This window comes from Strigops habroptila, chromosome 3, assembly GCF_004027225.2.
Source record: "Strigops habroptila isolate Jane chromosome 3, bStrHab1.2.pri, whole genome shotgun sequence".
Lineage (NCBI taxonomy): Eukaryota > Metazoa > Chordata > Aves > Psittaciformes > Psittacidae > Strigops > Strigops habroptila.
In genome coordinates, this window is record NC_044279.2 from 72,475,009 (window position 1) to 72,502,142 (window position 27,134).

The 27,134-nt window shown below is 39.6% G+C and overlaps 3 protein-coding genes across 7 annotated transcripts in view; 1 reads left to right on the forward strand and 2 right to left on the reverse strand.

The window, feature by feature from the left end:
• SLC41A2 (solute carrier family 41 member 2) overlaps window positions 1-13,372 on the reverse strand; it is a 51,913-nt gene extending 38,541 nt beyond the window's left edge. The window contains exons 1-5 of one of the 3 annotated variants that reach the window (XM_030478080.1): window positions 13,243-13,347; window positions 11,841-11,972; window positions 9,785-9,814; window positions 4,357-5,100; window positions 1,468-1,575 (exon numbers count right to left, since the gene is read on the reverse strand). In XM_030478080.1, the coding sequence (XP_030333940.1) occupies window positions 1,468-1,575; window positions 4,357-4,911 (663 nt within the window). In that variant the 5' untranslated portion in view covers window positions 4,912-5,100; window positions 9,785-9,814; window positions 11,841-11,972; window positions 13,243-13,347. Of the gene's footprint in view, window positions 1-1,467; window positions 1,576-4,356; window positions 5,101-9,784; window positions 9,815-11,840; window positions 11,973-13,242 lie in introns of all 3 variants that reach the window. The other 2 variants (XM_030478079.1, XM_030478082.1) reach the window with 2 other exon arrangements.
• A 2,489-nt stretch (window positions 13,373-15,861) lies between these two features.
• Window positions 15,862-21,506, forward strand: C3H12orf45 (chromosome 3 C12orf45 homolog). Its single transcript, XM_030478087.1, has 4 exons — window positions 15,862-15,965; window positions 17,384-17,470; window positions 17,747-17,883; window positions 18,866-21,506. Exons 1-4 carry the CDS (start codon window positions 15,905-15,907, stop codon window positions 19,046-19,048), a joined length of 468 nt encoding a protein of 155 aa, XP_030333947.1. The 5' UTR covers window positions 15,862-15,904; the 3' UTR covers window positions 19,049-21,506.
• The window catches only part of ALDH1L2 (aldehyde dehydrogenase 1 family member L2), a 33,070-nt gene continuing 26,588 nt past the window's right edge, over window positions 20,653-27,134 (reverse strand). For all 3 annotated transcript variants that reach the window (XM_030478083.1, XM_030478085.1, XM_030478084.1), the window contains 6 exons: window positions 26,904-27,000; window positions 25,972-26,070; window positions 25,090-25,255; window positions 23,780-23,885; window positions 22,404-22,603; window positions 20,653-21,402 (listed from right to left, as the gene is read on the reverse strand). In XM_030478083.1, coding sequence (XP_030333943.1) covers window positions 21,347-21,402; window positions 22,404-22,603; window positions 23,780-23,885; window positions 25,090-25,255; window positions 25,972-26,070; window positions 26,904-27,000 — 724 coding nt within the window. In that variant the 3' untranslated portion in view covers window positions 20,653-21,346. The remainder of the gene's footprint in view (window positions 21,403-22,403; window positions 22,604-23,779; window positions 23,886-25,089; window positions 25,256-25,971; window positions 26,071-26,903; window positions 27,001-27,134) is intronic.

Genomic DNA, 27,134 nt, shown 5'->3' on the forward strand with positions numbered 1-27,134 from the left:
AAGAAACAGTAAGAATACTCAGAAAAGCACCAAACAAAACAAGACTGAAGAGCTAAGACTGCCATTGATAAAGGTACAACAAAACATGCCAATTTTTGTGCATGAAAGAATGGATATGGGACAAAAATAATTGATTTCTATAACGGGCATGACACAAGCAAACCTTCATAGGACTTCTAAGGCTATGTCCATCACAGTGTGCATTTGGGCAATAACTCAATATAATATGGCAATGACATTTATTAACGACAGAAAACTGAGAGACCTTGTCAATACAAACCATTGTAATATTGTACAAAATCTGAATGTCTTTGAGGACTGCAGCAATGAAAACAGATGAAATTCAACAGTAGAAATACAAGGTCATGCACTTATGGACTAATAATATTTCTTGCAGAAGACAGGACTGACAGCTGGAAATAACACAAAAGGACAAATACTAGGACATAGTCATTAATCACAAAGTGACTGTGAGGTCAGTACCTGACACTGCTAGGCAAATAAGTACATACAAACCTATAAAGTTTCAAGAGCAGTTTTTGAGGAAATAGGGATATGCTATTCTACAAAACCATAATAAGGTCTCATCTGGAGTTATATATACACCTTTGACCAAATGTTTTCTAGAAAGACTGAATCAGGCAGGAACAGGCAGAAAGTGGGGGCCTTACTGAAGTATGGAAAAATTATCTTACCAAGGAGAAACATTGCATTAGGCATTGTCTTCCAGAGATACACAGTTCCAGCACCAGAAATGGTTTAGCCATGTTATTAGAACATTCACACAAACACAAAAGATATACGGTAATGTAATCTAGCTTGCTTAGGCTAGAAAAATTAAGGGATGGACCATCCCCTGAGACATAGAAAAGAACTATGACAAATACGTAAGAAAGAAGACATAGAAAAAAACTAGTTATGCTATGTTACAGTGCTGACCCGCAAAAAATAAGCAGACCCCCTCCGCCCAAAAAAACATCACAACAAAAAAGGAGTAAAACTATTTAACCAGAAAGCTACAAGAGAGTTTCTTACCATTTGATCAACAAAAGTCTGGAATAGCAATGTTAGCAATGCTTTATTTTGGTGCCACACAAGTGGTCTTCAGAAAAATGTGTTCAAAATGTGCACATTTTATTAGCCTATTCAAAGCCCCTCAAGGCCAAAGAGCTCTATCAACCTCACAGAATACACATGTAAAGCTGAAAAATCTACTTCATCTGTTCTGAATGATGACTCAGAGGAGACTTGAAGAAGTAAAATTTTGACGCGTGGAGATTAGAAGAAGGTCAACTTTTTAACTTTGCCAAATTAATAACAGATTTAAAGAGCCCTCCTAACAGTCAGATTAAAACATAAACATAAGATGTTTATGTTTATGTCTATGTGTTATAAATGTGTTTGCTTTCCTTTCAAAATATTTACAACATATATCTGAAGAGCGAAGAGGAAGAGAAAGTTACTTACAGCCGTTGACAGTCGGGATGCCAACGTCATTTCCAAATTTCCTTTGAGACCAAGAAGTGCAGGAACCAAGATAAAAACTTCAGTAACATTCTTGAACACATCCCAATGCTGTATAAAGGATACAGTGGGAAATACTAAATCAAAAAATTAAACCATCTGCAAAATATTCAAAAACTTCTGTAACCCATAACTTAATCCTCTAAAAAAAACCAAACCCAACAAACCAACAATCTTTTTATATTAGACCTAAAAGTCTAAAGCCGGAACTGTTACCTATTTAGATAAAACAGATTTATGACTGCATATTACTACTTCAAAGATGAGAATACCAAAAGGAAGATATACAAAACCTGGCCTTAAGATGTCATTAATTAAAAGCTGGGGTTTTTTCATGACTTTAAAATAGTATCAGGTACTATGACTGCTCTTGAATACTGCTCTTAATTTACAATAATTTTTTCATCTTTTCTCTTCCAGCTGAGTAAAAACCTCACATAAAACCAGCAAGGAATTAGTTGTGAAGTGAACAGAGCCTGTAAGTGAAAAAAGCTGATCTTTATTCGTTTCCTTCTAAGAGTAAAATTAAGAAAAATACAATTTTCCAAAACCCAGATTTTATAAAGCAAGCTCTTCTTTTATTTTTTCTCTGCTGACTTCTCAGCACTGAAATTCTGTGCTATCTTGTATGTCTGTCAATCCATTACAAATTAATTTGTAATCGCTGACCAACTTCAACTAAACAAAACTGTAAAATGCCTTTGTATTAAGGGATTTGCAATCATTCAAGTTTTTATTTCCCTGCCCATGGCAGGGGGTTGGAACTAGATGATCCTAATGCCCTTTCCAACGCAAACCATTCTATGATTCTATGATTATTTTACTTAAAAGGATTTGGTTCTCAAATGTAAACAAGATCTAAGAATTACCTGTATGTGAAGTTATATATCTATTTACCACTAGGAAAGAATAGCCATGAAATGGTTTGTAAACAACAAGCTCAGAATGTGTTATTGTCTTCAAATCTTCATTTTCAAAACGTGTTCTGTCACATTGCAAAATCCTGCTTCACTGACATCACAGTTTAAGGATTAGTTTGAGGTGAAAAAAGGTAGTTCTGACACTTTATTCTTACCTTTGTGTCACATCTTTCTCATTCATAGTGAGCTAGACTGGAAACCAATAACGATTGAAAGTAATATAGAAGCAAAAATGAAGATACATCCCAGTCCAGCTCAAAAAACAGCTATACAAACACATTCCTCTAAGAGGAAGGAAGACAAAGTGAAACATTTGGTTTGAAGCCAGTAGTGGCAGTAGACACAACTGCCTCTTTTGGCTGATCATTATGCTGTATCACGCAGCAAACCATATATTAACCATGTATAAACAAAGCACTTGTAAGAAGAATACATTGGTAAAGATGTAAATGAACAAAGCATGAGATTGGTGTAAAGCAGTGTAAAGAAGCAGTAAAGCTTGCATGTCAATTTTTATTTTCCTTTTTCTTGATGTATAAAAGTCCAAGCTTCCCTTGCTCTCAGGATTTTGAGCGACAGTCACCTCTTACCCATCTTTAACTTTGTAAACTCTTAAAATGTAGCTAAAGAAAACCCTAAAGCTGAATGAAACAAAAGAAAAAACACAGATTAATTTCTCTATTGTCTTTCACTTTAAATATTGTGGTTATTTCATATATTTTTTGTATTTTTTGTGAATACAGGAAGAGAGAATCCATGAGATTTGTATTTATAAGAAATTTCAGGTTTTAAAAATACAAGTTAGATAAAAATAAAAAGTAAATGGAGCCTTCAAAAGGCAAAGAGAAGGTAAGAAAATTAGCTAGTCCAATAAACCTTTCTTAACTGTTACTGTCTCCAGAATTTTCTTCAAATATCACTGCACAGAGAATTATTTCATAGGCAACGGTTACTTTTAAATCCACTGAAAAGCTGCTGACATCTACAACTGTGTTAAACTAGAAACCAGTCCTAAAAATATTCCGTATCAGTAGGGTCTTAGTGATATCACACTCCAAAACAGGTTTTAAAAGTATTATTAAACTTCAGCCTTAAAGTTGAGAGAAAGTTCTATTTCATTTTAGCCCTGAATAACTATCATCAGCTAAATCTGCTACCACAAACCAAGATAATCTGGATTCTCTGGACCTACTACTATTATATTTCAAGGTGGACATCACTTTGCAGCCCTGTTCACACCACCGATGTTTGTAATAGCTTTCATTATACCTAATGTTATACAAAAAAGTCATTTACTTACACCTGAATATTCAAAAAAGCTGTAAATCACTTAATATCCATTTCATATAACATATGAATGTAATGTACATATTTATATACCATATGCATTATCATGGACCAAATCTACACAGTATTACAGAAATTGCATAGACTTGAAGCACTCAAGGAGATGAGATAATGCAATATATTCTTCAAATCTTTTCAAACTCCTATGTATTATAGAATCATAGAATAGTTAGGGTTGGAAAGGACCTTAAGATCATCTAGGTATTGTGGAATTACAGCTAATTAGAACTCCCACTATGTTTACATTTATTAGCGTCAACAGAATTTTGAATCATTACGATATTTCTATCCTTAGTTAAAGCACAAGTTAATGGTTTTATTCACCAGCTCACTGTGGCGAAGAAACAACACTTACCGAGACTTGAATGGTTCCAAATTAAACATTTGAACTGTTTAAGATGAGGTTTAGGAGAAAGGAGCTCATAACAGCAGAACCATACAGACCAAAGTACTCCTCAATATTCTAAACATCTACAGTGTCACATATTAGAATTATACACATTACACGTATTAGAATTATACACATATACCTGCTAAAAAAACACCTTCCAAAGCAAATACCAACCTGTACAATATCCAAAACCATGCCAGCAGAAACAGTTCCAAACCCTGCTAGCAAAAAAGGTACGAGTATCTGTAATGCCATAATACTACTAGATTCTTTGGGTTGCTTTCTACTTCCTTCCACAATGATATCTTCATTACTGTCACTAGATAGGTTGTCTTCCTGCAACATGGCATCTGTTTCCGAAGTGTCCATTCCATCACAGTAACTATAACTGGTAAAATCATCATATTTAGGGCTACAGCTAGATGGGCTGTGTCCATTGCTACCATGAAAACTTGGTTCTGAGAAGTGATGGTATTCTGTGTGTTGTTCAGATCTAACATTAAAATTGTGTCCTGCTGGTTGTAATCCATCTTGCCAGACACCATTCATTTTCTTGTGTCTTTCATCCTGGTTTATTTGGTAAACAACAGGAACCATACTCAAAAGGAGCCTCAAAAACTTATCAGACTGAATTGTATTAAGATTTATGGTCCAGTTTACAAAACGTTCTCTGTCGTGAACTTTGTGGTTTGTTTTGGAGATGGTAGATCTGCCTTTACAGTTAGTCATAGTGCTACAGAAGTACAGGTTGAAAAGCACTTTGTTCTTCAGATGTCAGTGAAGAAATCTTGTAGGTGAGTCATTAAGTGCCATGCTTGATGATTTTAAAACAGATAAACCAAAAGGATCCTTTTTTGCATGCAAAGATGTTTTTTCATTGACCTCAGATCTTCAACAATTCCATAAGCAAGACTGGATCTGCAAAGTAAAATGCATATATTCAAGCTTTATAATATTTTAACTCTACAGAAGACACGAGATGCTGGTTTAAATTTTCCGATCACCCAGTATCTTTCCAAAGCAAGTTATTTGTAGAAATGCCAATATCCTCCAACGTTTAACTGCCTAAGTTGAAAGAAATTAGAAGGTAAAAAGGGAAAGCTGGTGGGTGAGGAAGTTTCACAAACTGGTGTTCTTCCCAGTGAAAGAAAGACACAGCAGTCTGGACTGTAAGTGACCTGGTGAGGGCCTGGCTTTTGCCTTCTTGAAGCCCAGGAAGTCAAAGTCTTCAGGCAAATACTGCCTGTAGCCCTAGACTTGAAGGCAGTAGGTCCCAAGAGAAAAGTATTTCTGCAAGAAGTAAGGGTATGGACAAACGAAAAGCACACAATGCACTGTGGGGCCACCGCTGTTCCTCCCACTTTATGCTAATAGCAAGGAGCCCAGAAAAAAAGAAGTGAAAGGACACACAAGTTTCAAATTACTATCAGAGGTGAGAAATCCAAAGCAATATTCTGGGTGTCAAAGGTCTCATATGTTGACAGTCCCTGCCCTCCATCCCCATAAAAAGATGACAAACCAATACTGGTATGCACAATTCAAAACCATGACAATTTAAAATCCTAACAACTGACTTATCTCTGACGCAAACATACAAATTACGTTAAATATAAAGAGCTACTATATACATAATAAAACTGGTCAATTCTTCTTAAAATACTACATCAAGGAAAGAAAACAGTAAGGAAATTCAGACCAATTAGTCTAAAATAGCTTAAATTAGTCTAATATAAAAACAAACCCACAGTACAGTACTCATAAGTATGGCATATTAGAATTTAATTCAAACTAGAAAAGGGTTAGGACTTCAGATAATTAAAATAAAGGTGTTTAAAAATCTTAGTTTAATTTAATTTTGTATGAGGTGTAGGTTGCAGATGTTTCCTGAAAGATTGGTTATTCCGAGGTCTAGTAAACACTCAAATATAATTATTAGATCAATATTAACACTAGATGTGGTCAGTTTGGTTTGCTTTCTGCAAATCACACAGATAACGATCTTTTATCTTTTATGTTTCATGTGATTTAATGTGCATTTGTTTCTACTTTGAAATTGCCACTGTAGTAGAAAATTAAACAATGATATATTGGCAATCTCACATCATTTGACATTTCCCTATGGCATGGACTAATCGCTGAGAAAGACTGCAACAATACATGAGTCCTCTCTTTGGAGCTTGATCCCTGGACCCAGAAGAGAAGCTTGGAGCATGAAAGCTTATTATATTCCTTCTGTAGCAAGAATTACGTGTCTAACTGGATGTTCAAAGGCAGGGTCTCCTCTACACATCATGCAACTGATGCTACATGGAGTAAGTGGGCCGCACTAATTACAGAACGAGCTCGAGTAGGAAATCCCAGTCGTCCAGGAATTCTAGAAGTCATCATGGACTGGCCAGAGGGCAAAGATTTTGGGATGTCACCAGAAGAGGATGTCATCAGAAGACGCTTTACCTTCCTATTCTTCAGTTTTCATGGTGTGATAATAGTTATGGTAACTTAAAAACGAACAGTCTTAATTTGACTCGAAGCTTTGCTGACTTTGGTAGTTATTACTAGACTCCATGAATACAAGTAAATGATTGACATAAACACAGAAACAAAGGTCAGGCAGACTACATCAGCATGATATGGGATAACACAATTCCACAAACTCAAGACACTGTATCTATGCAAAGCTGTGAAGCATATTTTTACAGAATGCAGGAAATAAAAATAGTTTCGGCTTGGAGGATTTTTAATCTATGCTTCCTGAGAAAATTGGGCTCTTAAGATCATAATGTTTATGTTATGATCCCTATACTTTTCCTCCCTCTGTTTCAGTATTTTTAAGTCATGAAATCATAGACTCATAGAATAGTTAGGGTTGGATTTCTGGATATATCTGAGATAGATTTGACAGAGAGTAGAAATGTCAAACCTGTTAGTAACTAACAGCCTTATAAGAGAACCAGATTTGTGTCACTGCAGTAAGGCATCTTCAAATATTAGCCAGGATAATTCACTCATATATGTGGCCACAGCAAGTCAACTTCAGAAGTCCTGCTACTCACAGAATTACTTGGTTTGGGTTTTTTGAATGAGGAGATGACTCAGACACAGTATGAAGATTTTTCCATCTACCAATTGCTTTATCCAAGGGACCTCTGACCAAGAAACAAGTATTTTTAAAGTCACAATGGAGTTTATTGCTTCACTTAGAAAGAAGTCAAGTTTTGCAAGAAAAAGCATTTTTTTCCAGAAGACCAACAGAGGAATTTAACTAACCAAGATTCCTGCAGTATCTTTTGCTGCTCTGTAACAGGCTGTAATACACTGAACCTTTTAGTGTAAGTGCATAAAAACTCCTAGGCTTTAATTCTGGTTTCCACACACTTTAATTAGGAATAACAAAACAACTTTTGCTGCTATCCCAGAGGAGCTCTAACCACAGGCCAAAATGGTGCTCGGCTAAGTGCTACAGAAAGACAGAACAACAAGAGGCAATTTTGTTTCTTCCTGGCCCAGAGGTGGCATTATCTATGTAAAAGAAAAGAAATGGTACATAAAAATAAGAAAATCAGAAGAAGACGTGTCATGAAATTATCAATAACCTAACTATTATCAACTTCCAAGACAAAAGCAAAGAGCTTTATAGAAAGATTGAAGAATTAAGAGGAATACAAGAGAAGTGAAGTTCATGGAAGTTAAGGAAAATTCAAATTTCAGGAAGGGTATAGCCTAGGGTGCAGAAGGTTGACAACTGATGTATGACGATAGGAAGTGCCACACCACTTAGGAAGCTTGCAGAGGAAAAAGCTGTAGATCACTTTAGCTGGCTGAGTTTCAGTTGGTCACAAAAAACATTTAGATTACAGAAACTTTATGATGGAATTCAAGTATGGGGCGCAGAATTAAGACGTAAAAGTGTCCATGATGAAAGACATGCAATGAGACTCACAGCAACCTCAACTGGTTTTTCTGGGGGGTAGTGGGGCTTTTTTTTTGAGGAGAGGAGTGACAAATGAAGGATTTTATTTCACTCACAGGGAAATACATTGAGAACATTTCCCAATAGCTTTAACAAGGCAGAGTCTGGCTTTCATTGTGGTTTCTCCAACATGTCCTCCAGTCACATCACCAGAGTGCTAGACCAGTGACTCATGGAAATTACTCACTGGTCTGCAACTCTGGCCAAAAATATTTGGATTAATTATGCGTATCTTTCTAACATATGGATTTTTCTCCTTTTCAGTTTTTACTACTTTTTTTTTTTTTTTTTTTTTTAAACAAATCTTTTGGGAAGACATGGTTTCATTTAATATGAGAAAGTGTTAACAAATAAAAGGAAAAAAAAAAGAGCAACAGAAAAATGATCCAGTCAACTAGCAAGTTACAAAAGGAGGATGAGGCTGGCATGGACAGCTAACAGTTTAAATAGTACAAAGTAGTTTGGATGACAGCCATTTATGTTTTTCCTACCAAAAAGACTTGGAATGACAAAAAGTGAGCTAATGATAAATGCTGAAAAATGAGAATTTAAGAAGAGAAATTGAAAAATATACTATACAGTGAAGAATAATTGCTTCTTCAGAACATAGAGAGAGGAGATAACTATGAAGCCTTCTGAATGTAACTATTCATTTCTAAAACCCTGTTCCAACAAAGATAATTTTCCAAATATCATCTGATGCAATAATTTTATCCTGAGTTATGAGATTCTAATATTGCTGTACTTTGTGGGGTGAGGGGAGACTACCTACAGAATGCAGCAAACCATCTAAGGAACAGTACGATCTCAGGGACAAGAACTTCCTAAGAAGCTTTGTCATCGACAATAACAATGTCGATTTTATTGTGTTGTCTAGAAAAGATAAGGTTAGCTAAAGAATCAAGCTCTACGTGAGTCACTCATGAAGAAAAGGAGGTAAAAATCTCAAAAATCCTATCCCCAGATTCTGTAGGAAGAGAAGTGAATCTGGTTTCATGCCATATAATAAGGAGGTTACAGAGAAAGGTGAAGTACTAAAAAAAAGGAAAAGAGACAAAGATCCTTTGAGAAGCCAGAAAGCAGCCTCAAATTTATCATACCTGGCATGTTATATACGAAATGAAAGGACACCTTGTCCCTACAAGCAAAATAACGAGCTATGCCCAGATTTCTTTATTGTTTCCTAAGTACCTGCTTTTAATAGTTTCTTCTTTTCCTTCATGCATTTTGTATCACATAACAATTACTGTGTATTATTCACCTCTCTCAATCCTGCAAACATACACAGACATAGACAAACAGTCCTGCAAACATAAACAAATAGGAAATACAGCTGTTTGCTGAAGATGTGTTCCTGAAAAGCAAGACACTTGGCAATGCAACAAATAACAAGCCAATTTTACCCATAAGAATTTATATAATTGATGCACACATCAATTTAAAAAATACACACAGAAGCAGTATATATAATGTGGGAAAGAGACAGGCAGAAGCAGATGCTGTGGAAAACACGAACCATGAGCTGAAAGAGATGCTGACTTTCGGAAATAGATAGCTGCTTTAGAAAAACCTCAGATGCTTCAACTATGAAACTGAACACCTGGTTCATTATCACATTTTTCCATCACTCACCTTTGATTGGCTTGGTTGGTCTTGATTCATCTGAGAAAGATGACAAAGAAAATGTAACTGCTCAGGAAGAAGCAGCAAGAACAGTCTTCATTATTACCCAAACGAATTGAGAACTGAATCATGGGTGTGTCTGAAGCAATATTGGCAAGAGCATGGGAAGAAGATGCTTTTTCTATATTTTCTTATTTTCCCAGGGTTTAAAGAACATCTACAATTAGAAGGATTAAGAGACTGGATTCTACAGCTAAATTTGATCATACAGTGTTGAGACTGCTGATAATTTATTTAAAGCATGAAAAGAATTTGTAACTAAATCACCTCTTCTTTTTTTCTTTTTTTTTTTTTTTCTTAACCCTCAAAAAAAGAGGGAGAGGAAAGAATTGGGTATGAAACTTGTAAAGTCAACATTATGGCAGGCTAAACCAAATATTTATCAAAGTCGAAGTCCAGGAATATTAATCGTCTGATTTCTTCCCATTTGGCTAACAAAACCAAAAGATAACACCAAGCTTAATACTAGTGAGTGCTCTTTCACAGGATCCAAAGCTAATCACACCATAGTCAAATCCCATTTTTTCCTAAAAGCTGCACACACTTTTTACAGGTAATCTTTTAAAACAATAATAATCTCTATGTTATACTTCTAGGTAGGCCACAATAAAATACAATAGCTTAAATATGTCTGTCTGAGAAACACCTCTCAGTACAAGAACAATCCTTGGAAAGGGATTCAGGAAAGTAATATGAGACATTAATGAAATACTGAGCTTTCATATTTTGCCATAATAAGTAAAGATTAAGCTGGATTCTTTCCTGGCTTCAAAGACTCTTTTTCTGTCTTCAAAGATGAAGCCAGACTCTTTTTATTGAGAGGATGAGAGGTAAAGGGCACAAACTGAAACACAGGAAATTACATTTAAACATAAAGAAACATGCCTATTTATTTATTTATTTATTTATTTTACCAGAAGGGTGCTTCAACACTGGTCCAAACAGGTTACTGTGACTCCATCCTTGGCAATATTTGAAATCCAACTGGACATGGCCCTCAGCAACCTGCTCTGCTGGATCCTACACTGAGTAGAGGTGGCTGAATAGACAGTTTCCTGAGACCCCTTCTGACCTCAACAATTCTGAGGTTATGTAAAGTTTGAAAAGTGAGGTTTTGGGGGGCCTTCTTTAAGTTCAGACTAAGATTTACATGGGTGATAGAGGGATCTGCACGCTTCTTCTCCACTGCTGTGTGCTGTATACATACAAATTCGCAGTATCACACTGACATCCTTATCTCAGTTGTGGCTAATCATTTACATTGCTGTAATGGCCATATCAGTCGAAAGTGAAAACTGCATCGTATCACCTCAGCATCATAATGAGTTAACAGGATATTTTATAATTAACCCTTTTATAGAATCTGCAACCCGAGGTGGTACACTGAGCTAAGATTATTTATACCAGGTACTTAATGTTAAGTATTAAGGACTGGAAAACATGCTGAAATTTGACAAATGTGGCATGCAAGGCAGATATATGGGCATTACACACCATTGCTTAAATACTACGCAGTAAACTGGTTAACATTGTGTTTATAGTATGGCAGTTGTAGGTTATATCAATTGCAAAAGAAACAAAGGAAAAATAGTAAAGGGAAAAAAAAACCCAGATTAAAGAACCTCCGGATGCCTTCTTGAATATAAGACACTGAAAGAGCTGCCAGCCTCAGGCTCTGTTTTCAGACAAGTTTGGGGCTGCTGCATTCCAATTCCTGAACATGGCAGCTCTTGATTTTGGCCCCAAGGAAGAGAAAAGCAGCTGTAGGAAAAAGATTTGATTTGCCTCTGCACTTTCAAGGCAACTCAATTAGAAGAGGCCAAAATAGAGCCACAAATGAGGCAGCAAGGCTGTGAAATGTGGTCAGGTTGTAAAATCACTCAAGTGGATTACCAACATGAAAAATACCAGGCAAATCACATCCAGCCCATCAAAAGCAGGTGGGAAGCTTTGAAACATAAGAAGTAGTGCAGCCCCCTACATTAAGTAACCAAAAGGTACTTACCAGGATGAGTCCTAACTGTACTGTTTGGGGTCCTGATTAGGGGTTTCCACTGTCAACACCAAGGAGGGATGAATTGCTTATTAACTCAGGCACTAGGATACAGACATCCCATTGTTTTTTGTGGATAATATCCTGCGGCATTTGAAAAGAAAATGATACACTGTTATGTTTCCTTCTGAAGTGTCTACCAGTCATACTGTAGTATTTATGGTTCTGGTTTCACAACCTCTTTAAGGCAGTGTATGCAGGGAATGCTGCCAAAACAGGTCCTCCTGAGCAGGTGTGCTCTCATCTTTTGACCAGCATCACTGAACTGGTAAAGTCAGGATAACTTAGGATGTTAGTTATCTATTAAATCCTGCTAGAACTCTACCTAGAAAAGATTTATGAGCCATCTGTTTTCAGGTATTTATGTTTTGTTCCTAAGACTAAACGATTATTTAATTTTATATGTTCTGTTTATCAGAGCCTGGCTAATGTAGCATGGTCTATAATCTAGGATCAAATATGAATGAAGAAGACACACAACCGCATCCTGGACAGTGGATCGGGTGGGGAGGAAATTATAATTTTCAATGAAATTAAAGAGACACAGCCTCAACTTGAACCTAATTGAGAATTAATTACAAAGTAGAAAGTAAGGTAGAGTAGATCACGAAAAGCTCCTATGTTTTGGCAGAAAAGTATGAAAAAAGCACAAATGTACAAGCAATTTACAAGCATGTCAATTACAATGCTTGTAAACAAAAAATGCTTGTAAACAAGAAAAGACGGTGTTAGTCTGTATGTGTGCTATTCGAGTACAAGTTCCATGCCTGTCTAGCAACTGCATCTGCCGTGACAGATTCTGGCCTGTTTTTAGATGCCAGGTGGGAACAGAGATGCAAGCACATATGGACGTACAGAGCGCCAGGGAATCAGTGCCACTGGAAACGCGGGGCAGATCCTGCGCAGACACAGCGAAGCCGAAGAAAAGGCTCATTGTCCAGGCTACCTGGAGCAGCGCATGATGCTGAAAAGCGCTGCGAGGGTCTGCGGAGCGCAGGGTACCGGGACGCGGGCGGCCGGGCGCAGGACACCGGCGGGGTGCGGGTGGCAAAAGAGAGGCTGCGAGGGCTCCTCAGGGCCCGGAGCGGGACGGGGCGAGCCACAGCGCGCACCGGGGCGGTCGGTCCCCTCGGGCACCGGGGCAGCGCATTGCCCCGGGGGCGCAGTGGCGGCAGGGCGGCGCCTGGCAGCTCCGCCGCTCCGGAGGAAACTTTCCCGCCCGCGGCCCCCCATCACCGCCGCCTCCCCCGCCCCGGGGCGGCAGGTCGCCGGCCCGCCCCAGCCCCTCTCCCCTCGCTGGCGGCCCCCCGTCCACCTCCGCCGCCGCCCCCCTCAAGCCGCGCCTTCTCCTCACCCGGGCGAGGGCGATGGCGGCGGTCCGGGGTCCCGCTCCATCGCTGCGGCGGGGAGAGAGCAGCCCGGCGGCGGTGACAGCTCCGGAGCTAGGTGAGCGCCGCCGCCACTGAGCAGGCGCGGAAGCGGCTGGAGGGCGGGCGGCCCCCGCGATGATGTGGCCCGTGATGCGCAGCAGCCGCCACCGGGCGCCTTCGCTTCCAGTTGCAGAAGCTTTCTTGGCGACCTAGCGCAAGAGTTGCTGGTTTGTACTCGCTCCAGAACGTCAGCAGCAGGGCATTTTCCTGCCAGCTGGCTAAAAATACCTTCCTCAGGAATCCGGCTGTTTTAAGTATTTGGGTCAGTCGGAATATTCTCGTCCTTGCCCAACTAGGCTGTGTGCCCTGTGCGCAACACCGAGTGCTTCAGCGTAAGTCTGCGACTGACTCCCGAGATATCAGCTGCATGCGTTAAACTAAATACGGAGGCAAGGTCTTGCTGGGTGCTTCTAATCAGTCCTCAGAACTCTTCGTCTTGAGACACACTTTGTATCAATACATTAAAATAGTCAAGCTGGCTAAACTTGTGCATTTATTATCATTACTAGCATTATTTAGAATCATACCACAGAATGGTTTGCATTGGAAGGGACCTTAAAGATCATCTAGTTCCATAGTCAGGGACACCTTCCAGTAGACCAGGTTGAGCAAAGCCATGTCAAACCTGGCCTTGAACACTTCCAGGGATGGGGCATCTTCTTGCACATCTTCTAGTGTTTTTTTACCTTCGCTTAAATCTCTGCTTTTCCACACATACCCACAGCATCTTGCTCCATGGTAGGCCAACACTTGGTGACTTGCCCAGGCTGCCTTTTGTTTTGTCTATAGAAAGGGAAAGAGATGCTGTAGGCTTGGCTGCTGTCACCATCATGAAATCCCAGTTCTCCTTTCTTCCTCCTTCTCTCTGAGGAGATTCTCTGAGATTCTGGGGCCAAAAGAATCTGCACTACTGGAGCGAAATACACAGCATTGGCTTGAACTCTTGATACGGCATTGAATGAATGAAAGAGCCCAAACCTCTGCACTATTAATTCAGTGGTAGATGCTGCCTCAAGCCTGCATTTATTGGGAATTTGGGCTATGGGTGCTGTTATCCCCTGCCCTGGTAGCAGCCACACATATCCATGCCTCAGGTGTGCTCACATGCGGATATGTAGTTGGGCCACCCTGTAAACCAGATAATGATCAGATCCACTGCTGCTGCCAGCAGGTTAGACTGTATAGCTGAGGTTTCGGAACAGCGCCTGAGGGTGCTATTTCTGGCTTTTCCAATTCCTTGTCTGGTGATCTTGAGCAATCATTCCATCAGTCCCCATTAGATGTTCCTAGATGGTGTTATGCCACTCCCTCTGTCAAAATCACATAATATGCATGGGTGAAATAGATTATTTGAAGTTCACACGCTGTTATGTTGGGCTGTGTGCAGATTCAGCGAGAGTCGCTTTTGTGGCCCAAGGCAAAATTGTCAGTCTGTGAGATCTTTTAGTCAGCATAGCTAGCAATAGGATTTTCTGGAAAAACCAAAATCCTGGAGCACTGCTGGGTGGAAAGGTGCAAACCAGGTTGCAAATTTGGTGGAATGGACCTGGCACATCCCAGGGGAGGTGACAGAGGGCACTGGTTTGAGCCAGCCTGGTGGGAAAACAGCAGGGCAGGCTCTTGCTTGTGGCCCTGCAGGTCTGCTCCGTACTCACAGAATTACAGAATCATAGAATGGTTTGTGTTGAAGGGACTTTAAAGCTCATTCAGTTCCAACCCCTTGCCACGGGCAGGGACACCTCACACTAGACCAGGTTGCTCCAAGCCCCGTCCAACCTGGCCTTGAACACTGCCAGGGATGGGGCAGCCACAGCTTCTCTGGGCAACCTGTGCCAGCGCCTCAGCACCCTCACAGGGAAGAATTTCTTCCTAATGACTAATCTTGTATTTGTTAATTCTAAGATACTGTATGTGGTTTGGGGGTATTTTTTTCCCTTGTGTTCTGCAATGAGGGCATATAAACACCGCTCACCTGATTACTACTTTTTCTCGGTTTTGGTTTGGACTTCCCATCTCATCTCATATCAAGCATTCAGTTCTCTTTTTACAGTTTCACATTATAAACAGAGAAGGGCAAAAACTGGAGAGCAAATCCTGAGTGACAGGGTGGCCAGTGCTGGCTGAACTTGGCAGCTGTGCAAGCTGCTTTTCCAAGAGATAATTAAAATTCCCTCAGGGCCTGACATTTAATTTTAGGTGCGTTTGTCAAATTCTGACAATGAAAACGGGAAGGTTTTCAAAGAGGAGCAGCCGCTGGCAGGCATTCAAGCGGTGCTACATGCTTGAGGCTTAGTTTCATTTCTTCTCCAGGCGATGAGATGGAGTTTTCATGCCAAATCGTTCCATAAAGATTTTAAAACCCCTTTTATTCTTTGCACCGTTAATCATTTTCCTTTCGTCATTATTAACGCCACATTTACCTGACCGTAGGTGTGTGTGCCGCTTACCTGGCACGGTAAGCCTCGGCGCCCCAGAGGAGCCGCTCACCGCTCGCCGCGGATTCGGGGCGGCTTTGCTCCTCCCGCCCTCCAGGGGGCGCTGCGGGCCAGGCTCCCGGCCCGCAGCCGCTTCCGGTTGTGTCGGGGCATGGCGGGGGACGGCGGCGCGGCCGCCTCACGGGAGCTGCTGGCCGTGGGGCTCCGAGGAGGTGAGCGGGCTCGGCGGCGGCGGCGGGAGCGCGGCCGGGCCGGGAGGGGCAGCGCCGCTGTCCATGCTGAGCTGGGCCCCCGCCCGCCTCTCGGCCGGGCCCGGCGCTGCGGGGCTCGGTCGTCCCTCCCGCCCTACCCACTCCGGTCGGGGAGGGTCGAGCCGGGGCTCGGGGGGTCGGCTCGGCCTGTGGTGAGCCTCCGGCCGCGCCCGGCGGCGGGCAGCCCGAGGGAGGGGCCTTCTGAGGCGGGCCGGGTGCTGGTGCCCGCTCCCGCATGCCGCTCCTTTCCCAGGCAGTGCGGTGGCGATAGGAAGCGAATACAGCGGGAAACCGCGTTAAATGAGTATCGACAGTAGTAAGGGCGTTTCTCTGAGGATAAAGAAGTGTTATAAGGAAATAGACCTTCACTTTATTTAACGATAAAGGGCTGATGGCTCAGTGGACGGTGTAAGAACAAACTTGTCTAATTAATGTAGCGTTTCCCCTACATAGTTTGGGTTTTACGACACTACTGTTGGAAATAGTTAATTTAGGTCATCAGCATCGCTGTTTGTGGCCTGCTTTCATTGATGGCCACCACAGTCACACACGTGAAGGAAGGGATTTAAATCAGTGTAACGGGCACACTACCTCCCTGTGTTTTGCTGTGGGGTGTTACAGGTAGTTTATCTGTGTGTTGGTAACTGACATTAGTAAATCTTGACAAAGGCTTTGAAAACAGTTGGAGCCCATATGAAGTGGCCTGCAGGGTCAGGCCAGTGGTCTGCATATCCCAGTATTCTTTCTTCTGAGAACTGCAATAGCAGATGGTAATTGCAGAGAACTTCATAGAATCACAGACTGGTTTGGGTTGGAAGGGACCTTAAAGCTCATCCAGTTCCAGCCCCCTGCCATGGGCAGGGACACCTTGCACTGTACCAGGTTGCTCAAACCCGGTCCAACTTGGCCTTGTTAAACTTGTTTAAACTAGTTTAAGCACTGCGTGCTCCCCGTTCTTGTAGCTGCCCCGTGTCTGCACCTGCAGGGGAGGGATGCTAGGGGGTATGTTCCTGCTCAGTCCTTGCAGTGCCTCATTATGACTCTGCTGCCTTGAATTTGTCCAGTTCCATGTTGAACTTGCAGATCTTTCTGCTTTCACAGCCTCTTGTGGTAGCAAGTTCTAGACATTTACTATTGACTAGGTACAGAAATGCTAAGATGACCTCCAAACAGACCTCGAGAAGCAGTGTTAGTAGGAAAGCGGAGGGGAATTCCTGGAGGCATTTGGATTTACCTGGAACTACTGGAGGCAGTTCCATCCTCATGTTAAGTCTTGCTATAGAAAGGTGGGAAGGGAGCAGCAAGAAGAGAACCTCACAGTTAAAATGTGACATTTGCAATTGATAAAGGTAAACATTCAAATACTTGTTTGTTTCCAGGGCTGGAAGAGACTTTGTTGATTAGATCAAAATGCAGCAGCAAGGAGGCTACAACCTTACAGACAGTGAGGATGCCGAGGAGTAACCGTGAGTAGAGGGGGATGATCACTTCCCTGGCCCTGCTGGCCACACCATTTCTGTTTTGCTGTTTATGGCTTGGGAAATTGAATACTGTTTAAATTAATGTAATTTAAACAGTATAAACTGTTTAAATTAATGTAATTTAAACATCTTAAGTATGGTAGGCAGCTAGAAATTGCAGTTGAAATGGAATCTGTTTAAATGCGTATATTTCCGAGGTATAACTGTATAAATTAATGTGCATCTGTTTATATACACATGTGATAATTATTTCTTTTTCAGTTTTGGACCGAGTACAGAGCTTTTTACCACAGATGGCCCATGCAAATGATGAGCTAAGAAGAAAAATGGTTACAGCACCAGCTCATCAGTTTGATATTGAAAATCTAGACAGTGCAACAGAAAAAGTTATAGAAATGGTAAATGCTTACTATATTTTTATTCCGTAAAGTTAGATGTGATTAAAATAATTATCTGATCTTAGAATGAGCTGATTCGATAGATAAGACTAAGTCTTTATCATTTTAGTCCACGGTCTGCAAATTCAAAACATAGATACAATAAAAATGCTTATTTGGTTTAAATTTACTACTTGGTTTTCACACTTGCAGAATTTAATGACTGGCGATGAAATAGTTTAAGGCGAGAATAGGACAACTTTTGAATCAGCAATTCTGAAACAAAATTATGTCACAAATTGTATTCTAAATGTCTCATGGGTAATTTGGTTTAGAAACTGGACAGGGTAAGGAGTAGTAAGGCATCTCAGAAGGCTTTATTATAAGAGTAATAACTGGGTTTTGGCTGTGCTTTGTATGTATTTTTAGGACTGGCTATAGGTCTCAGGTTTAGAAACGCTGTTAGTGGTGTGATTTTTTTATGGCTGGTATTTGTCTATTTATTTACATTTACATCAATATTTTCTTCCTGTTTTTAACTGAAGTGCTACAGCCACGAGCTCATGTAAGAAAAACTTAGTATGAAGGTGATGTGATATATGCATGTCCCAGACATGCCTTCAGGCCTGCAGACCCACAAGATAAAAAGGCAGAAGCAGGCAGCTTGGGGTTTGGGATGTGAGCTGTCAGAACAATTTGTTGGCCACTGGTTGGATTCACAGTTCTTATAGGCTGTATCCAGCCTGCGTGTAGTAGGTTGTCCAGTGCTGGTATATGCTGAAGAAATGGCCTTATATTTGCTAAAGGGCAATATGAATTACAATTTAAATATTTAGGAATCTCTTAATGATATTTGCTATAATCCTAGGAGAACCCAGAGGTCAGTCTAGTTGTGGTTTTCTTATGGTAGTATGCTCTTTCATGTGTTTACTTTATGTTTTACTCAAATGATTGAAGTGATATAGAAATGTACAATGTGTTAACTTAAGGTCTTTTTCTCCAGAATGTGGCTGTAGTTGAACTGAGTGATTCTGATACAGATGAAGAGATACTAACTTCAGAAGATGACTCGGAATCTGAAGATGACTGTATAGCAGGCGAAGTGACAATAGACAACATTAAGCTTCCGAAACAAAAGGGAGAAAAGGGCAAAATAGAAATTTTGGATAGCAAAGTGAACGAGTAAATCTATTTTATTTTACTAAAAATAAATTAAAAAACCAAACCAAACTCAACAAAAACCCCAAATCAGGTTTTCTTACTTTGAAGACTTGGCCCTTGAAAGCACCTTGTTTCCCAATGTAGTATCCATCAAGATCATGTGAAATGCTGTAATTTAGATGGTGGGCAATTCAGGATCCACTCATGACTGAGGCAGGCTGGATTTCTAAAGAATTAAGTACGGTTTTATTAATCAAGCAACATGGATAATAAACTTCATAGTAGGTTAGACTAAGAAAGCAGCTAGAATTTGGGGCACTTGGAACTAGTTAAGTTAAAATTGTTCTGTTGCTTTGTTGAAGAAAGGTTGTTGAAAGAAGATTTTTGTAGTGTGCTGGAAGAGGTTTTTGCTTCAAGGGCAGGGAAGAGACAACTAAGAAAAAAGCTTTGTTTTTTATATCCCATGTCCTTTGAAGTGTTATGCACAAAGTCTTCAATATTAAACAGTATCTTGAAGTGCGTTAGAGGTATGTCTACATTGCGTTCACAGCAATAACTGTTGAACATTAAAGCAGCGGCTCAGTGTTTCAAGATGAGCTAGCATGGGTAAGGACAGCCATGGCTCTAAAGAGAGGTCAGCAAAGGATTACTTACCATGTCTGCCTGCGCTAAAGTCCCTGTCGTTACAGGTAGGCTACTAGCTCCTATCTGGAACATTTGTGGCTGTTGTGCAGATACCCTCAGTACTTAAACAGTCAAGTCTGCCGCTGTGGTATTCCAATTGCTTTAAGCTACGTTTTTTGTCTCCCACTTTCCCCGCCATATTTCTGTCCTCTCCATTTTATTAAGAACTGTCACTGCCAGAAGAATAGAAAGCTGAATTTTCAGCTGGCCTGTACTTAGGTGAGCTTAAAACAATTGTGAAACCAAAATCAGTGAAAGTATGTCTCATTCATACTTAACCTCAGATTGATCGGATACAATTATTTGGGCTGTTATATTTACAACATAAATCAGTTTGCATTTCAGAAGTATCTGTTGTGCTCCTGGATGTCATTGTTTGTTTCTTAAAGGAACTTTTTATTCTCTACACCATTAAAGTTTTCTATATTGTATTCCTCAAATGTTAAACTTGATGTCATGACTTGAAACCTGCAATTATTTACAATTTACTTCGACTCCCATTCTCAAAGCTATAGTTCTAATATCTGTTTCTATAATACTTGTGATAAGAAATAACAAGGATTCTGATCTTTCTTTCACAGTATGACTTCTTAAAAATAGAACAGGGGCATGATTTACTGGGATTAACCAATTAAACCACAACATATAAGTGAAGGATGGGAATCAGAAAATGGGACTGCTACTTTAAATGGCACACCCACAGATCAGGATAAGCTTTGGGTGAAATTGCACTCCTAGAAGGGCAAGTGGTCTTAGTAGGCTTAGTTTGCTAGATAAGGTCTCAATCTATGGAAAATTTCCTTCAAACTGAAAAAGTTTGAAAGCGAACATCTTAACTCAGTCATTTTACAAGGGATTTTCCCATAGGCAGAAAGAAAAAAACCCCAAGCAAAGCCACAACAATCGTGAAATACAAAGTAATAATCATGCTGTATGAATCAGTGGTAGGAGTCCATGTGAGCAGACAAAGTGATTTTAATCTGGTAATGTAATCATCTTTCAAATTGCAGGCAAAATCACACATTCATATCAACAAAAAGATAGAAAATATTTTCAGTAACTTGAGCTTGATATGCATAGTTTAACGCCAATGTTGAACTCTGTATGTACTATACAAAGATCAGAGTAAGTGCACTTTCTTGCATTGATTTACATCTTATGGCACGAAGGTTTTCTGTACTGCTGAAGAATCACCAGAGCAGAATGTTTAGTTGCTACTGTAAAACTTGAACTGGTTTATCACAAAAATGGCATAATCAGTATATTTTAGTTCAAGCCTAATAACTAAGGATTTAAAATGATTGTGTAAATATGTTCACACAAATAAGAAATAGGGATGAAAGAATTCTTCAGTTGGATTTAAAGAAATAAACCATGTTCTTGGTATTTTGGGGGGGGATTGCGCTAACAACTGCTGCTGCATAATTTAAATAAATACAGGTTGGTTTCCAAATGCTTTATCTGTCAGCGAGACTAAAATTTAGACCTGATTTATAGAAACTTCTCCATGGAATGGGTTTTATTTTGTTGGGGTTTTTTAGTTACAGCGCTGCAGATGGCCTATCTTAGGCAAGATATTAAGTGCTTCATGAAGGTTCAAACTCTGCTGAACGTTTACTTTCCAGGTGAAGCCGTTACTTCAATATTCCACAGTGATGGCTTTGGTTCTAAGATATTCATGAAGAGCTTCTTCACCTGTACGAGCACAATATTCACCAGTTAGTATAGCAGCTCAGTGAGAGAATGTTGTCAGTGACTGTAACTGTATTAAGAAAAATAATAAAATGATTTAGCCAGTATGAGAGTCCTTATGGAACAATGGAAACTAATTGACTTACCCTCCCACTGGGATCTACAGAACTGATTTGACAATAAGAGGCCAAATCCAACAGATGTGGAAAGAACTAGGAGCTGGAATTTAACAAGCAGCCACCTGGGTGGGACTGAAGCAGCAGTGGTGTCTAGGTAGCCACTGGGGATTCATATCTGAATTTATGAACTTCAGTTTGTCTATGTTAAAGTTTCTGGGTAGAGAAGCTGTGTAAAAATTAGTAATCTTCCTTTTCCTGATAGTAGTATTCATTTTGCTTTCAGGAAATGCAATACTTGGTAGAGACTCTAAAGGCAAAAGTCTGTTGCGCCACTGAACATTGTTTGTTTGTTTTTCTTTGGTATGAGGCCTGATCTGTCCAGACTTGTAAAGTTTCTTTGAAAGCCTAAACTTCCTTTTTTTAAAGCTGGTGTTGAAAAGATTTTTTTAAATGCATCTTCCTTTAGGGCTGTTGGCAAATTTTGATAACATTTTAAGGCATAAAAGTTTCCCATGGATTTAGAAATTCAGAAGAGAAAGCTGAATTAGTGCTCTTCCTGAGGGAAAGGAAAGAAGATTTTGGCCAATACCTTTGCTGCTTGGCAGCATTTTGTAGCCTGTACGCAGCTCTGGACAAGCTGTAATGTGAATGCTCTGAGAGGAGTTGGGAAGAGAAATATTCCATGTGCCGTAGCATTACTGAATAGATGTATAGGAAGGGCTGAACGGGAGGTATGGAGGCAGAATGTTGTAGGGATGGGAGAGGATTACTGTAGTTAGAGGAATGTAGGGCATGCAGGAAAGGCATTCATAGCTCATGTTTTACTAGGTAGACTGTACACAGGTAAGGGCAGATGAGAGAGGAGGGAGGGAGAGAACAACTTACCTAAATCTTTCCCAAAGCCAGACTGCTTAAATCCACCAAATGGGGCTGCCACATCAGTTTTGTTGTATGTGTTAATAAAAACTGTTCCAGCTTCTAGCTTTTCACTGATGTAGAGAGCTTTGCCTATGTCTTTTGTGAAAACTCCTGAAGCTAAGCCATATTCTGTGCTATTTGCCCGTCGCAGCACTCCATCAACATCCCTATGAGGGAAAGAAATGACTCAATTGCAACTACACAAAGTAAGTGTTATCAACCTTCCACCTTCGATGTCATTGAAGCATGTTTTCCCGTACTTGCTATTCTCCAGTTATCTTTTCTAAAGACAACTTATTAAGGACTAATCTGGGAGTCAATATGACAGATCTATGGAAATTTATACGCTTGCTTCAAACTTGTAAACCTCGTAACCTTACATGTCACTGGTTAAGATCTACACTAAGAAATGTCAAAGGGAGGGTCGTAGTACACATACCAACTTTGCTCAACTACAGTAAAATTTAGGGATTAGAGAAATACAAAAACACTTGTAAAGCTGACCTTGGCAGCAGATTTTGCATCAGTTTGCTGAAATTTTGGCATGCTTTACAACTTGATGGAGAATAAATGCTGAAACTCGGGCTTTCATCAAGACACAACTTTCTGGGCCACAGCCAGAGTGCTATTTTCTATTTGCATCTCATCTCCATATAGCTTCAAAGATCCATAATAATTTAAAATTTTAAAAACCCTCCATAGGCTTCCTTATCACTATGCATAATTTATGGACGTGATGGGTTATCTGTGTGGCTGGTTCTTAACTGCGTTATCAAACTGTAGAAAATTAAACATGGTGGAAATAGTTACATGAAGTTTCTATATAGGGTTTTAATCTCATCTGTGTGTAAAATAATTCTTATGATTTGGAATGAAAGCTATTGAAACTGGCAGTCTACAAAGTATACAGAGGGATTTTCATTTGCACCAGTAATGTGCCAATGTTACACAATGCACCACAATGCTAATGCAGTCTTTTGTGATGGAGAAAAATAAGTGATTCCACTGGAAAAAATACACATTTTCTAATTTGATCAAGCTGTTGCAATTACCACATCAATGTCAGTAAAAATGTTTCACTGAATACTAAGGCTTATTTAAGAACTGGCACTTAACGGTTGCATTCTATCCTGTCACACACTGCTAACAGCATTATTTCTATACGGACATGGAGCAGGATACCCCCTAATGAAGAGGGTATTTCCTCAGAATTTAACTGGAAGAGGATCTACGTACTCAGACTGGTGTTACAAGATTTAACAAAATCATGCTAGGTATGCTATAATTTCTACACTTAGGGTGAAAGTGAGAAAGTTTCTAACAGTAACCAGAAGAAAACATACCCGTTTTTAAATTTAGAGATCACCATTACAGGACCAAAGGACTCTTCCTGGGCAATATACATATGGTCTTCAACATCTGTGAATACAGTGGGTTCCATGAAGAAACCTAAACAGAGGACAGAGCATCATTTGGGCATGGCGAAAATGCTTCCCAGTTTCTACTGTCCAGGCCATCTCTTTTCCATATTTTGAGGTCATAGATATGTTGAGACTTTAAATGGAAAATATCAAGACATACGGATGAAGTATGAATGCGTGTGTGTAAGCACCAGACAAACAGAAGAAAAAGAGTGAAAGAATGGCCTGTATTGAGCTGAGCAACAACTGTTCCCTGCCTGGCCAAAAGGTCTGTGTGCCACAGACCAAGTGACTCCTCAGGGGAAGACCATACATTCTGACAGCAGGAAGACAAGGTTACAGCATGTTACAGAAGCCACTGTTTTTCTTGTTACCCTATGAGAAGATAGACTGTAGCCATAAAGATCTGTATATTCCAAACAAGGAAAAACATACAATGGGCAGCAACTTTGCCTAAGATTTATGGATGCTCAAGTAAAGAAAATTCTCAAAGGACCTGTCCAAAAGCTAGCACATTATTAACAATCAAAAACTGGCCTGATGTTGTACGCAAGCAATCCTGGTCCTCTACGTCTTTGTGAGTGAGTGTATTCCAATTTGAGTGAGCAAAATCAGCTTCAGAGATTTTGAATATAAATGCTGTCCCCTTCCGTAGGACTTTCCATGTAGTTCCGTTACACTGATTTTGTGTAGTTATGAATCTCCACTTTTATTTAGGGTTGCAAGCATTATTTTCAAATTCTGATGCAAATGTTTGATAAAGAGCAGATGTCCATGAGAAAATGGTGCTTTCATGCCTGCCCACTAAAACTTACCATACATATTATCTATATAGCAAAAAGGGTGTTTGATAATAATACCTTATACAAACTCTGCTAGTAGTTTCCTCAGTCAGATTTAGTGTTAGTGTGATCTAAATTGATATAATTATACTTATGGCTCTTGAAAGTTCAAGGATATTTCAAAAAAAAGCCTCAGTGCCTCACAACCAACAGGAATAGATGACGAAAAGATTCCTGTACAGACTAGACTCTGATTCAATTTCATATGTTATGCTTCAGTTGCAGAGCTTCTCTTAATACAAGACCTGAAAGCCCTGTTCTCAAGTGGTATCTTGGGCTTACCTGGTACTGTTCCCATGATGCTGCTACTTCACATAATGCAGCAGAGACAATCATGATGGCTTTTGTTTCAAGTGTAAAAGTTCCAAACACCTCTGAACAGTATTTTACCTGGTCTACAAACTTGTCTTCCTCCGTACACTAGAGTGGCTCCTTCTTTTACTCCGATTTCACAATATTGCAGCAGCTTTTCCAAATGTGCCTTGTGATTTTGTGGACCATGATCTGTGGATCTATCAAGTGGGTCACCAATTTTCATCTTTTTTATTTCTTCCACCTATGGGTTATCCAATTAAAATGAAGTTACACAACATAGCAAATAGTTCTAAAGTGACCAGTGATTGAAGATGGTTCATTTTTTGTGCTGTGAAGTTGGGCTTTAAGAAAGGGCTCGATTCTTAGAAAGTCGAATGCTCCTCCCTTTCTAAAATGAGGCTTTGTCTTATGTTTGATGATCTCTGGTTCTGAAAGTTTTGGATGCTGTTTTCATGCATTCATTCTCTTCTGCTATTAAGATAGGCATGTAAAATGTTAGCTTTTACCAGTGTAAATGAGTTATGACTGTGATTTCCTGTTCTTGAGCTAAATAAATGAATTCTCCACCAGTACAGTGGATTTTTAATAATGACCTTCGTATTATTCTAGCTGTGCTTCCAATATGCCTTTTTTTTTTTAAACTTCACAGCAGCCTTCAATCATATTGACCCGAGTTCATTAATTATTTTAATCTTACTTTCATAGTCAAATATGAAATATCACCAGAGGTGCAATATCTATTTCAGTGTTACTTATCTGTGCATTACTGATGAAGTTATCTCCCTTCAATGCCTTCCTTTTAACCTGTAAGAGGTTCCCGAGAAGGAGCATTGTCTATCATAAGCAATAATGAGAAATTAAATAACTGAAATTAAGAAGAAATGCAAGTGTCTATAATAGTGGAACTTTGTGCCATGATAAATTATTTGCTTAAACTTTAGTCCTTCAATAACTTACCACTTTGCTAACAAATTCATCATGGATTGATTCTTCCACAAACAGCCTGCCAGCTGCAATGCAGTTTTCTCCTTTGTTGAAATATACTGCTCCCATACCCTGATCAGGGGAGAAAAACATTAATATTTATATGCATCCTTTTGTTTAGTCACCCTTTCATTCTGTTCCCTGGGGTTACATCCTGTGTTTGTGACCCTCAAAGCATAGTGCTTTAGGTAAAGGGACATGAACAATGCAGCAAGCAGACTAATGTTATAAGTGGCAAACACACTTCCACAGACACAAATGGCTCAGGATGAATCCATTAGCACTGCTCTTTCCATTTCCATCAGCATTCCACAGAATCACCTGCTGCAGCATCACAGAGAAGAGGGCTGGCAGCACCATCAGTGAGTATAAAACTGTGCTAATCCACCAAGCCATGCTGCTTGTGTTGAAAGTCACATGTACCTATCTGGGTGAACATTACCTAACTCTAATCTGCAGAGAACCTCCTATTCCAAGAGTGCAAATTCAGACCCCATGCCGTTTGTTCCTTTTTATTTACCAAGATATGATAGCTGCCATTGCTTTTCCGGGGGGTAGGGAGGTGAAGGAAAGAAGAGCAGGACAAATTAAATTCCTAAAAAATAGTTTTCTGGCAGCTGCAAAGGCCTAAGGTTAATTTGGCTAGTGAAAATACTTTCCAGCTATACTTCTTTGTTTTGTTGTATTTTCTTGTAGTACTGATCCCCACCTTTTTGGTGCAGTATGAACAGTTTAACTGTGATGCATAAATAAATATCCTGTAGAAAAAGAGCCTATTTTCTGACAGATTGCATGATTTTTCATGCAAGGGCTCCCTACAGCAGTTTTTGGCAAGAAGAATATTGCAATACTGTAAAGATGCATCACAAAGGCTTCGAATATATTTTATTTCAAAGTAACATTACCATTTTTACAGCTCTGTCAAGTTCACAGTCACTGAATATGATCAATGGTGATTTACCACCAAGTTCAAGAGAAACTTTCTTCAGATTAGCGGCTGCACTGTAAAAAATATAAATAATTATATAAAAATCCCTTTAAAATAGCTTACTTCATTATTTCCTTTTAATCATATCTAGTGAAAATGTATAAAGCTCTATTTTCCAATAGTAGAATTCTACGTAAATGTAAACAAC

Coding starts and splice junctions, on each gene's coding strand:
- C3H12orf45 (XM_030478087.1), top strand. CDS start 15,905: ATGGCGGGGGACGGCGGCGCGGCCGCCTCACGGGAGCTGCTGGCCGTG. Junction 15,966..17,383: donor GGCCGTGGGGCTCCGAGGAG/GTGAGCGGGCTC, acceptor GTTTGTTTCCAG/GGCTGGAAGAGACTTTGTTG. Junction 17,884..18,865: donor CAGAAAAAGTTATAGAAATG/GTAAATGCTTAC, acceptor CTTTTTCTCCAG/AATGTGGCTGTAGTTGAACT.